Source organism: Hippoglossus hippoglossus, chromosome 6 (assembly GCF_009819705.1).
Source record: "Hippoglossus hippoglossus isolate fHipHip1 chromosome 6, fHipHip1.pri, whole genome shotgun sequence".
NCBI classification, from domain to species: Eukaryota; Metazoa; Chordata; class Actinopteri; order Pleuronectiformes; family Pleuronectidae; genus Hippoglossus; species Hippoglossus hippoglossus.
In genome coordinates, this window is record NC_047156.1 from 13,408,718 (window position 1) to 13,423,026 (window position 14,309).

Sequence of the window (14,309 nt, forward strand, 5' to 3'; positions counted from 1 at the left end):
AAATGACATTTCAATTGACATGTTTCACCAATGTCTCCGACGACTGAGGGGTCAAATGTCATTCAGTGTTACTTGAACTCATCAAGAATTTCATGTGCTTTTGTTTTTTAACACTGTTTATAGCAACTATTTTGAGTTCTTTTTTTTTTTTACTCCTGGGCGATAAAGTGCTGTTATACATAGCCCATTGGTTTACCTGTTTCTTAAGGCATGTAGTTCATTCATTCACATCACATGTATTCTGAGTGGTCATTTTGTTCCATGTGAAACCAACAACATCGACATAAAACACATTTTGGTTACATCATCATTAATGAAAAACAATCTTAATACATTAAATGTATCTGTCAACTCTTTTGTTTAAGTTCCTTCATCTTGAAGGCACTTTGTACAAATTTGCTACAAACAGTCAAATTTCATGTTACTCTAAGCTACATCTCGGACAAGTGCATCACGTGTTTTGTTCTTTTTCAATGAAAGTCCATTAATTGTGCTAATTACATATGGACAAAGTGCACCCAAGAGGCCTACTGGCTACAAATGGACCCTGTGTGTTCCATACACATAACGTTATCATGTAAGAGAGCTAGATCAGAGGAAAAGTACCACGTCTTGGCATTTACATTCAAAAACTGTAACACATATACAGCAGATGTTGTGAAGTCAAAAGATGATAATCCTTCAGGTTGGTTGTAGCACAGGGAGGAAATCTATCTATATTGCTCAGTTTCAAAACACACACGCACACACGCACACACACACACACACGCACACACACACACACACACACACACACACACACACACACACACACACACATTCTTCTACTTCTATCATAGTGAGGAAACCCATTGGTATGATGTATTTTTCCAGCCCCTTTCCATAACTTTAACCATTTCAACTAATCTACATCTAATTCTAACTCTAAACCTGAAAGCAAGTCTAACCCTTTAACAGTAACAGTGACAACCAGCTGAAAGTTTCTCACTTTTCCAAAATGTCCTCAATCCGTAAGGTCTAGGCTCAAAAAGGATCCTCACAAAGATATAAGTACAAGTACACAAACACACAAACATGTACATATATATCTATATATGTAAATATATATCTGTGTGTGTAAAAATCTAAATGATACATTATTCAACATCTAGACGGCTGAGTGAACTGAACCTGTGAACGTACTTTTTGACAAGTTAACATCTCTACTCCCACAAACCGTGCTGCATAATCATGTCACAAACTAATGAGCCAGCTCTTCAAAATCCGAAAGCTGCTTCATCTGCTCCACTTGCATAGAGTGCCTTCTTATCAGTTTCTTCTTGGACTTGAGGCCGCCTCTCTTTGGTGTGGTCGGTGCTACTGGAGCTATAGATCTAATACCTGTGGAGAGAGGTGAGGAGGGCTTGCAGGCCCCGATGTCAGGGATGGGAGGGTTGGGGTTGACGTTGAGAGGGGGCAAGAAGCCGGGCCTGGTGTGAGAGATGTGGTCCAGCAGCAGCGTGCCCGAGCCTCTCCTCTCCAGGAGGCCGGGCACACGCCTGCGTGCTGTGCTGGGAGAGGATGTGCTGGTGTTGCTGTCGAGAGACTCTCTGGAGCTGGTCAGCATTGCTAGAGGAGAAGTGTTTAGTTTTCTTCGCTCCACTGGAACCTTAGGAGAGTCTAACATCGCAGAGTCTGAATAGAGCTGTGAGTCTGAATCATAATGATCGTTCCCAAGACGTCTCCTGTGCATTGTGTCTCTCAGATTGGCTACTCCACTGCTGCAGCTGCTGCTCTCCTGCTCGTTGGGTACAGTACTGCGCCGTGCCAGTGGCTGGTGCTGGTTTAGAGACCTCTCATATGATGCCTTAGACAATGAAGGACCCGACTGTGATGTTGTCATTTTGCAGGCCTGTTCACCTACCAGTGGGAATAAACTTTCCTTCCCATCCACACTGTTCTGTCGAGATAAAACCGATCTCTTACTCAGAGAGAGTCCGTTTACCCCTGAAACAACATCGTCATCAGAGCTGGATTTCTTACTCTCCTCATGGGCAGCGGCTGCAGCCAGGACTGAGGGGGCAATTAGCCCCCAAGGCTCCGACTGCAGCCTTTTCAGCTGAGGCAAACGTGCACGTTTGGGGTTCACAGGCCGCCGTGTTGGAGACGTGGGCCCGCTGGCAAGCTTCGCAGCTGAACTAGAAGTTTTCAGCTTTGTCTGAAAACTGAAGACCGTATTTTGTTGCTCTTGCTCAGGAGTGGGAGATGCACTAACATCGATATCAGAGGGAGAGGTGCAGTATGCTGGGGAGGACCTCTCAACCAGCTCTGGTGATGGGGGGACATTCAGGTATTGTTTGGTAGTTTTCGTACCAGAAGGTGACTTGTCTGTGGTGATGATGATGACCTCCTTGCCTTTAGCTTTGCATGCATCCAGGAGCAGCTTCAGTGTATCCTTATCATCTGCGTTGATGGCATAGACCAGGGCTGAGGCTCCACTCCTGTCCTCCAGACTCGGATCAGCTCCGTTGCTCAGCAGGTGATCCACCACCTCATGTCCAGCCTTGTGGATGCAGGCTTGCATCAGAGCTGTCTTGCCTATTTTGTCCTGTATGTTGGGGTCTGCCTGGTTGTCCAGCAAATACTTCACCAGCTTTGCCTTGCTCACACTCTGCTGGTCGGTGTGCGTGGACATGCAGGCCACCATGAGTGGTGTCTCTCCTCGTTCATTGCTCTCATTGATATAGGCACCTCCGTCCAACAGGAGCCGGGTGAGTCTCAAGCGTCTGAGCCATACTGCCTTCAGGAGCGAGTTTCCATCTGTCCGCAGCTCCAGGATGTCGGCCATCTCCGAAACCAATCGCAGATCCTCTCAGTTTTGAACTTAAAGCTCACAGCCCTTTGAAAAAATCATTGAAGTATAGTTCAGTCCACACAACAAAATATTAGCAATTTCAAACTCATATTGTTTGTTCCCATCCCCACCATCACCACCAGCAGGTGGCAGTCTGTCACAATGTACAGATTATATATATATATATATTTTTTACTATAAGGCTACAGATTTATCATACAGGAAATGCATCATTTACACAAAAGTCCAGATTGAGATGATATGTTTTTTAAAGTGGAAACTGATCATACACATGGAGAAAAACCACGTGCATGCAGGAGAGAGCATGGTCACAGCACCTGTTAGATTGACATACACTACTGATGGATGATCGGGTAATAATGTTTGGATATAAAATAAAATCCATGTGCATTGCACTGTCACAGCAGCTTTTCCACCATATTTATGGGGAAAGAACGAACGGCGAACATAAGCATCCACCAACCTTTGGGTGCGTAAAAACACCAGTTCATCTAATGACTGGGACGAGATGTGTCAACGTGATTACTTTGATCTAAATTTAAAAATAATGACAATAAAAAACATCGGATCATCTGTTCAGACAGGCGACGTTAAATTACAGCACAGCGTGAGTCGCTGTCAGTGTTTCTCATTTTGCATGACTTGGAGGCAGAGACGCGCTCCAGTACAACGTGTGGGGCTGGTCCTCTCTTTCTCCATTAAATCCTGCATTTGACATTTTATTTATCAAGCAAACATGCAAATATAATCGGCACATGTAAAAACAAGTCATCTATATTATCTTTCTATGAGGTGACAAGAAGCAGCGACGCAAGAAAAACGACATAAAGTTGAATTCAATCTCATCCGTTTTTCTATAATTCTGCAGTTATATAATTACGCAGAGAAACTTAGTGTCTGTTATTTCTCTTACCTGCTCGGAGGAGACGGTTTTCCATGCTCAAAGTACCCGGTGCTCTGTCTTGTATAAGAGGGAAGAAATCGGGTTGGAAATGTGTTATTCAGACACAGAAAGTTTGGTGGCAGTTCTTCGCGATATCCCCGTTTTTGTGTTTCCCATCAACGCGTCCTAGTTTAGGTTACAGGGCGCCGCATCTCTCTGGCACCATAACGCATGAGCTGCGTGGCTTTTGTTATGGAGGCGCACTACATCTGGTCCAATGGGGACTATTCCTTTCACTGCGCACTCAAGGATCACAACCTGGAGATGCTGTGGGGCTATAAATAACTTACCTTCTTGCCTGTTGAATGAAACGTGTATTCTCTTGACGTCAGAGTCGACAGAAATAAATGCGTCTGATGAGAAAAAAAACCTCCGTCCTGATCGCTATAACTGCAGGACAACAACAAACCGAGCGTGTTATACCTCTCAAACACATGTAAAGGATCTGCCTGTGTGTGTGTGTGTGTGTGTGCGTGTGTGCGTGTGTGTGTGTGTGTGTGTGTGTGTGTGTGTGTGTGTGTTTCAATTATTACGCAATAACAATCATTTGTAAGTGAAATGATGCTGAGTGATGATGGAAATGGGGGAATGGCAGTTTTGCGCCGGGTGCTGTAGTTATGCTGTGTCTTTTTTTCAATCCATGCCTCGGATATAGAAAGTCTGGGCTATAAATAAGATTTCATCTCGCACACCGTGTGGAGCGTCAGTGTGTGTTGTTAGAATAAAGGCAGGTTTCCTGTCTGCAGCGCACTAAAGGGCACAGCTGAGACAATTCCCCTGAAAGACTGTGAAAAAGGGAATTTGTCCTCCATCACCATCACTCTCCTTCGTGCAAGAAACGCTACAATCATGTGCTTTTCTTTTACACGTAAAAATAAAATCATAATCCTCAAAACAGTGATTATTACCATGACACAACCATCAATTTGTAATCTCTAGATAATTTATGCAGATCTGTAGCCAGCTGTGTCTTTGATTGACATGTTTCACGGCTCAGTAAATTAAAAAATGGAGCAAAAACATTTTTTCACACCTATACATATTTACTGCACAATCAAGTAGGCCAAAACTGGTACAGCCATCACAGCTATACAGCCTAATAGGGACATTTCTATTTTTAGGTTGCTATGAGACGGCACTGAAGCAGTTTCTAATGAGAACAGTGATGTTCTCAGCCCAGCAAGGAACAGGTAAATCATACACATAACATTCCACCAAGGACCGGGAGGCTTTTATTGCATTTACTCAAATACTTTTTTTTTTGATGGTTGTGGGTTTTTCCCCCCTACTTATGCAAGTAAGCCTCCACCACCACTACCACCATGTTCAATCATTAATCCTTTGACCCCTGCTCTTTTCCACTGAGACCGGGACTAATCACTTTATCACCCATCCAAACACTTGACGTCTCAGGACTGCAGTCATCAATGCTGGCAGTGATTTCTCACCTGTGATTGCCTCCCCAGTCCCTGGAGGCATGTTGTTTACGAGGCACATGGAAAAGATGGGTTTACTGCCCAGTATACTGTAGTCACCGAGTCAAGAGAAGGTGTCCCTCCCATTCAAGAGGCAATCTGATAGAGATGGTCTTGATTTGGACAAATATCTAAATTTGGTCGAAGTAAATTAATGAAATAATATTTTTAATGTCCAGAAGAGCACAGATAATATTCAAGGAATCAAAGTCTAAAGAGCAACTGCTAAAATGGACAATTACAATTTTTGGGCACTTGACATGGACAGACCTGCTGTCGACAGGGACATGATGGACCAGGGACCGGACCAAGGACAAAGCTCAGTGTTTTAGACACATTCATTAGCCCGGGGAGCCAGTGTGACGTCAGCAGTCCTCGTTCAGCGTGATCTTTGGCCCAGCGATGCTGTTACCGGCGCCATATTATAAAGGGGAAATAAATAATTAAAGTGAGGAGAATAAGCGCTGTCACCCCGGGGAGCAGTTTCCATTTTCAGATATCTTACATCGCAGCTGCTGCTCTTCCTCCCCTCACATCTAAATATAACCATTTCTTCCATTTGCATTGTGAGATTTTTTTACTCAACAGACTACTGTAGCTCCGAGAGTATTTATAGATCCTGACAAAGTACAAGTAAAAGTTATCAGAGAAAATGTGACGTCTGTAGCCTTGATCCCAACTAATACCAACATTCAAGAAGAGAGAATAAGAAAAGGGATTTGAATCAAATTAAAATGGAAATAGGATTAAAATCAATCAAAATGAAATCTAAAATTGATAACCCTATACTGCCACACCCTGAAGTGCCCACCATGTAAATTGTTTAAACCTTATGTCTTGCTTCACTCACTTGTCAGAGGATGGTGGGAAATGAAATAGTGATGTCGGACAAGTTGAAAAAAAGAAGGTTGTGTTGATATGTTATACTTCGACTTAAAGCCGGACAATACCAAGACACATATATTTGTGTGGTTTCAAATAAACTATAGCCTGTCTTTCAGGATTACTAGTGACATATGAAAATTAAAAAAGATTTGATCTGAATAATAATATCATGATGGGTTATATATGCGAAGTGTAACATTTGTAACTGTGGGCCCAGAAGAGCCTCATCAAAAGGGGATAAATCGGATACTAAACAGATTAATCACCACAAACTTTTACTCAAAGTATTTTCATTCAGGTTTTATTCAAGTCAAACAACATCACTAAGATGTCTGACTCAGTAGAGGACAAGGGTCGAGTGAATAGATAAAAAAAGGCATCATAACAAAATAGAAATGAATAGCAAAGAGGCTATTGAGGAGAATGGGACAATCAGACAACACATTGGAAGTGGCTACAAGCAACTCTGCAATGATATGGTTGTATTAGCTTTCATGCTGAGTTAGATGAGAAGATTGGTACCATGCACTGCTGTCCTGTCTGCATGCAAAACAAATAGCTTAGCTTAGCATTAAGGAAACTCAGAACATGCTAGCCTGCTACAACAATGTTAATGTACCGACTTGAGAGAGAGACAGGAGCGTTTCAAGGGACTTTGGGGGCACCAGACAAAAAGGGACCTGGGGGGCCCCACATTACACTAAACCAACTTCTACCCCCCTTGAATCTTTAATTATCAATTTTATATAATATACAGATTCAAGGATAGATATTTGATCAAATATTTGATGATGCTTGTTGATTGAGACTGTAATTAAGTATGTGTATACGAACCTGCACGGAGCCCAGACTCATCTCCATTGGGCCACTGTTGAGCTGATGTAAAGCGTCTTTCATAAGAAACCTGCTGCTGTCATACGGAATGGTGTTTGATATTGTGAGGATTGAAAAATCCACACAAGCATGTTTTTCATACAATTAACTCATAAGGGAGATTATTTTTTTTATTCTGCTCATCTTTTCCATTTAGACAAGTGCATTTGCAGTTCCACACAGAAGCTGATTCCTCCGGAACGCACATCCTCTGTTGCTGCGCTGCTTTTTTGTGTTTGCTGCTCTGTGCTGGTTGTCTCTTTAAAGACAGAGTTTGACATTCTCATGGCATTTGGTGTCTCTGCGATTGTATCAAGCGAATGTGTGGGATGTGACAGCGATGAACTGGCACAAACCCTGCTGCAGCTTTGCACAGGGCTGCTCCATGCAGCCCTCCTACCTCGGCAGATTCAGGAAAATGCCTCCAGTGCAGCTTAGAAACCTGCCGTCCTTCACTTACGCTGCAAGTTTTTTATTTTTTATTTCCACTCATGATTATGTCCCATGAAGTCAAACACATTTTCAGACTCTTTGATCTTTTCAAATTGAGAAGTGCTACTTTTTCATACTTGAAATCTTAAAATGGTTCAACTGGTGATGAAGGAGAAGGAGGCTCCTCTGCCTCCTTCTCCTTCATCACTCTGTTCTTTGCCGTCTCACAGTGCACACCAACACCTGCCCCTCTGGCAAGCAGTAATTGAATAGAGCATTATTCAAGAGCATTATACAGGCTACAATTTTGCTGGATGATCATTGTGTATGTTGGCCGTATCCTAGGAGATTGGTGCATATCTAATAAGGAGTTTGTTACTCATTTTGCAGAGTGGGCACTTTGATGTCCTCCGTGTTGAATTTTCTGTTTTAGCTCAACATCCCCCTAATGAAGCGGAGGGCTTGAAGCTGCAGAATTGGTTGCTTATCAGCTCTACACCCCACTTATTAGGGGTTGTTGTGGAGCCTTTAATTGGATATCGGAATAGGAGGCACCTCAATGGGTTGTCACTAATCAAGTGGTCAGGATTTATCCACAGATGACAGCATTGTTATCATCATTAAGAATTTAACCATCGCTATCGAAATTGAACACTCGCACACTCCCGCTCTGTTCCTGTGTTTCATGATCGTTTTTCCTCCTGACCTCTAAATCAACAAGTGTTTTTTCTGGTTCAGTTTCAGGCAGGTTCTTTGATTCTCTCCAGCCACCTCACCAACCACAGAAGTAATTAGTGGTAAAATTGATGTTTTGGTAGGATCTGTCACACCTCTGTTCACACCACCATATCAAAAGAATATCAATGTGTCTTCCCGCCCTTGAGCAGACTGAGGAAACTGTCCCCGCTAGTTATCTGCTTTAACACTACAGAGCCGTCAATACACGGTCAGGGATATTTATCTCTGAGACAGGATTTCTGGATCAAGATGTACAGCTTATAAACCAAAAAACTATGTGTCTGCTCATGTCAGCAATGTTGTGTTCAAACAAAGATACCAAGCATTGACACAGTTAACATTTCTATAGTGGTATATAAAGGCAAAATCAAAGGTTTTTAAAAATTGCCCAGCACTCATAGGGGTTAATAGCTGTTGCATAAAATATTTCTTACATATGAACCTTTTAATAAGTAGTTACAATGTGATTCATTGGTAGAATAAGGTAGAAAAAAGACTTGGCTTGAAATAACTTTCTGAGCAAAATGTGTTTTTTGCGCTGTGAATTCATCTGTTTCCGAGCTGTCAGAAGATCGGGTCTGTCAGAGTATGTGGGTTCATCAGTGTGGATGAGTGGAAGTTCTGACAGTCAGTTATAGAGAACTCCTCTCTGCCTGTGGTTCACACCCCTGAGAGTGTGACGTCTTTGACACCATGAGGCACTCTGACCAAAATTCACCTCCTCTGCAGCACAAGGTGGGGAAAGATCTTTTTCTGTGTCTGTTGTTGTCGGGTGACGTCAAATCGTTCCCTTATGTCCTTGTGGATGTCAGAGCTCATCTGCAGAATCAGACGTGACAGGACCAAACGGGTTCAGCGTGGCCTCTTCAAAATGAGCCCTCTCTTGGTGAGAGAACTAACAATAGATCTGAAGCTTCATAAACATGGCTGCAAGGCAAGATACCTGTCACCTTTCAAGCCTGAATCATGCTCCGCTGGCTACATCAGTAGTTAATCACTGAGCAACTGAATCAACCATATCTCTTCATACGTCCCCTCTAATAAATTTAAGTAAGTGTTTATTTAGCTGACGATAAAAAGGCTGATGAATGGAGCTTTTGTTCAGAGAGATGATTGTTCTCTAGGTTGGTGATAGGAAAAGGTGGCGAGGCTGTTGCAGCTGGTCTGATCAACTGTGTTTGGAGGTGGGAAGAGCTGGTAGGTACCAGAGGACAAACAAGAGTCAGTAATTATTGCTGGGCGCTGTAAGAAAGGCGCTGTGAGACAATGAAAGCTGTCACACTGAATGCTTTCCAACTCCTCTGAGATGAGCTGCTTTTACACACACACTTTCTGGTTTGCTCTTCCCTACAGTTCGAACATGCATGGTTGTTAAACAAGACTGAGCCATCCACAGCCACATTAGCAGCTCTGTGAGGGTTTGCGCTAAATGCTAAATAAAGGTAGCCCAAATGCTCAAAGAAACAAAGTCAACATGGTGATGGTTAACTGGTATGTTTAGAATATTCCGCATCTTATTTTCACTTAAAGGTTCAGTGTGTAGAATTTAGTGACACCTTGTGGTGAAGTTGCATGTTGCAGCTGAAACTCCCTCACCTCACCCTCCGCTTCCAAGGGCTACTGTCTGGGCTACTGTAAAAAACATGGCGGCCTCCTCAGAGAGGACCAACACCACATGAAAATATTAAGTATTTACATATTTTGGGCCCATTCTAGGGTTAAGAAAACAACAATTTGTACAATTTAGATGAAACACACTACTGAAAACATCACTAGGATTTTTTTATATTAATTTTCTGCCAATAGATTATTTTCACCTAAATTTTACACACTGAACATTTAAGTTAATATTTTTACTAAACACAAAATGGACAATGAAAATTTTGTGGGTATTTGTACGTGAACTCAAGAACTGGACTAAATAAATGGCGCATGATGAAAAGTTATTGAAGTTCAGAACCAAATTTTGTGGCAATTCAGATCCCACAACCTTTAACATCATTTTTATGGTGGTATGCTGCTTTCAGACATGCCCTGAACATTTTCTCGAAATTTGTTGCTGTTTGTGAGAAGGAAAATGCCAGATTTATTTGTTCTGAGCATTTTCTGGAACTTTTTCTGCCACTCCCCTGGTAAAATGTCTGTAAAATGTCAGAGAGAGCCAATGTGAGAATACAGCAGGAAAATACCTGGAACATTCACCGTGATTAGGTGGGCATGTTGATAACGTTTCTAACACCCGAAAGATGCAAAACTGGAGGAATACAAATATTTCAGGGTGAAAAAGAGGTGTCATACACATAGAAGACGCTGACGAAGATTTCAACATGGAAAAACAACGAGATTCGAGAGGTTTTGGCAATAAGGATCAATGTCGGTGTGTCATTGTGTTGGAAACAAAAACATGTGATTTCCACAGTGGAATTTATACATCATGTCCTGCCTTTTGCTTCCTCTAAGGTGCCACACCTTTACTGAATGTCCGTACATTTTTCTGTTGATGTGAACACATCTGACCCATCCAATCGCCTGCTTGCATTCTCCTTATTAGAAAGCCAAAGTCCAAAAAAATGTCAGAATGATTAGTTTAGATCAGATTAGTGACCCATCTTCAGACGTAATAAAATAACAGAAAACCCATAACATTACTCCATACTGCTCGTGTGGTTTCATCCAAGTGTCTGCAAGCCCTGACATTCATATTCGACTCGAAACAAGGTCATTTACACTATGTTTTAGGCCTAAAAGTCCACCAGAAGTGACTAAGCTAGCGGACGTTAGCATTTCCGACGATTCCTGAATGCACCTCGTCGGAAGATAGCAGCGGACATTAATGCTTTAAAACATGATATAAATCGAGTCGAATATGAATGTCGGGGCTTGCGGACACTTGGATGACACCACACGAGCAGTATGGAGGCATGGTATTGGTTTTCTTTTGTTTTATTGACTTCAATTGACTTCAATTGTATTGGATTCTGCTCTAACAAAGTTTACCCCTGAGACTCCAGAGGTGTTTTGTGTCACCCCCCCCCCCCAAATGATTGAATGTACCAGGATCCAGAACTTTTAAAAATCTATAAATCAGCATCCTTGTGGTGAAAGCATAGAGTCACCTGCGTATCACTACTTACTATCTAAATCTGAGAGGTTTAACTGACACAGTTGGCTGAGCTGCCTGTGTTTGTGTCCTGCTGTTTGTGCACACAACCCAGGCTGTACTCATATCAGACTTTCCAACAGGAGGCAGAGCCAGCGAGGTTTCTCACCGCTTGAATCACAACTCACTGTTTTTAATCCCTTTCTTTTCCTTGTCTGATTTCAATTCAAAGGCGAGCAGTCATCTGGCTGCTAGCCTGCTTGAAAAAAAACACTTGTTGCACAGAAGATAATAGACATAATTAAAATGCATGGCGCTCAATTAATAAGAAAGGGAAATTAATCTACATTCTAGTTCCCATTGTGCTCGTGAGACCCATATAGCACTGAGATCCCTGCTTGTGTTCCACAGGGCCAGGAGCTCTCATACCTGACTGAGCAGATCCAGATAACAACCAGTTATCTTTGCCTCACAGCACTACACATCCCAGAGGGAGATCACCTCTCGAGGAAGACACAGCAGCCTGAGATTCTGACTAAACAGAATAGCACCATTTACTCTTCCATCTACCTTCACTTTAATCGCACAAGTGCCCTGTGAAGTCAGTGATGTGATGTTAGTAAAAACAGAAGAGGGGTTTTAAGAAGAGTTGCAACTTTGAGGGTTTGAAACCGATGTGCACATGAAGCTTTCTGTTTGAGGTCTGTATTTCAGACAGCTAGTTTTAGTCCAACATGGTGAGATCTCTTGTTTTCAGTTAGACCAGTGCTTGATTCATCTACAATAGATACAGCACTGCTCCTTCACGCTGTATGCACCTTCAAATAGACCAAAATCAACTGAACCAGAGATATTATCATCTGGGGCTTCATTACCCACAATACAACTCAACCTCTAACAGTCCTGTCGCAGATTTGGGTGTAGTTTTCAGTCTCAACCACAGACTGTATATTAAGATGGACGACATGACTGCTGCATGTCTGCAACATAGGTCAAAAACCCCACCTCCTCCATGTTAATGGGTGGAACATTGGCTACGGCTCCAAATGTACAGGATGGCAGTGTTCATATACAGGAAAGTTTTGCTTAATTTCTGAAAAATAGGAGGAAGTGGAGACACGTCGTCCATCGTTATATATAAAGTCTATGGTCCCTACTCATGCATATTAGAATATCTCCACAATATTGTATATATCATTTGTTTGCATATGTAGAGGCAACCCCCACCCAACACATGTAAACAAACTTTTAACTGATAATAGACACTATATTGTGATATTGTGAGTCAAGTTTATGTTAATGCTGATGTCATAACCACTGACTGTTGCACAGATACTTTCAGTAAGGCCAATTTATACATGATGCACATTTTAAAGCAAAAATCTCAGACCAAATGAATTTAATCAAATAGAAAAAGGTATCTTTATGTGTTTGTGTATTGCAAAAGTACCATACAAACCAAAGGAAACAACAGATTATAACATCTTAAAGACTACAGCGTTTCCTTTACATTCAAAACAGAGATGAACAGAGGTCGTCTGATGCCAAACTAATCATATGTGAAGTACCTCCCTGAAATCCCTGAAACCCATTACTATTTTAGTTATGTGTCACCATCAAAGACACATTCATTGATTGGTTTGGCCTCCTGGGGAATTGTAAACGCTGACATATCATCATCTTATAGCGCAGCTGATGAACCTGTTGGCAAACAATTGCTTGCTCGGTTAAACTGAGCAACATCAGCTCTCATCAGCTTAGAGTCGTCTTTCTGGCCACCTGATGGCTTTAAGTCCAATTATCAGTCTCTGGCTGTTTTTTGGTTTCCACAGAACCCTTTGATAAATATCCGACTCTTTAGCTGCTAAATGCACAGGGGGAGGGGTTTTAAGGGGCATGAAGATGGTTAATTAGAATGTTTCTGCTGAAAACAACCAATCACAACCAAAATCCAAACAAAGAGCAAAAAACGAGATAGAGCATTCGAGGATACGTGACAATTCTCTTTTTTTCATGAAGTCATTTAGTCTCAAATATTGATTAGTTGCAGCTTTAAGTGTTTTTTAATGATTCGGTCTTTGAGCAGACAGAGGATGAACTAGCCTTGTCCCTTTTCAGTACACTGGGATCCCCCACCGTTTCTGTAGACAAGAGTCAGCTCGGCTCTAAACTCAGGGCGTCAGAGCTCCAGTTGGCAGATTTTTACAATATTTCCTGTGGTAGGATGACGACATTGTGTCTTATTTTTAAAGGCTTTCAAAGGTGTAGCTCTCTGTCCAGATAAACACTTATCTGCTCGGTGTAGAGCCAAACCAGGGCACGGATTTAATCTGCAGGGTCACACAAGGAAAGTGATTGATCTGATCTTTGCATTGACCTCACAACTGTCTTTAAGACGAAACCTAAAAACAGGTACCTGCTGTTTGGGTGTGAAATTATTGTTATTTACTATATTAATATTTTAAATTATTTCCCTCCTCTAAGGTTGCAGGTATTATGAACATATGGAAGCCCATTCCTGCCACTTTGTTGAAAGAATTATTCTAAAACAAAAATTAAGACTTACAAACTCAAAATAATGACTTAAATATTAAATAAAATGACTTACTATCTAAAAAATAATATCTTAGTATCTCTAAATAATTACTTAAATTCAAAAGATTTATGACTTACGATCTCATAATTTTAACATTTTAATCTGGTTGTTTTGATTTAGCGTTCATCTTTTTATTCTCTCAGTGGCGTAAATGGGCTTCCATACGTTATACAATCCTGATGATTCATTAAATTCAAATTTTTGACATTTCAACTATTCTTAGGCTCTTATTCTCAATGATTCCCAGCTCTTTTTTCCTTCTAAGAGAAACAACGTCCCACTTCCTGTGGAGTTAGAGACACCCTGAGTGCTGCTGGGATGTTTTCCATTGCATGACTCTGTCAGTATCACAATGTGGTGACTCATGTTTATCTTCTCTCCTGTTGTGCCTCCTCCTAATATGAGGTTTGAAG

General features: G+C 41.6%; 1 protein-coding gene across 2 annotated transcripts; it reads right to left on the bottom strand.

Moving 5' to 3' along the window:
• Positions 1-800: 800 nt before the first annotated feature.
• Positions 801-4,272, bottom strand: ankrd34c (ankyrin repeat domain 34C). 2 transcript variants are annotated; one of them, XM_034588431.1, is made up of 2 exons: positions 4,088-4,272; positions 801-2,878 (listed from the first exon to the last, which is right to left on the bottom strand). In XM_034588431.1, exon 2 carries the CDS (start codon positions 2,825-2,827, stop codon positions 1,241-1,243), a length of 1,587 nt encoding a protein of 528 aa, XP_034444322.1. In that variant the 5' UTR covers positions 2,828-2,878; positions 4,088-4,272; the 3' UTR covers positions 801-1,240. The 2 variants fall into 2 exon arrangements, with proteins under 2 accessions (XP_034444322.1, XP_034444321.1); XM_034588430.1 differs by lacking the exon at positions 4,088-4,272 and adding an exon at positions 3,768-4,081.
• Between the last annotated feature and the right edge of the window lie 10,037 nt (positions 4,273-14,309).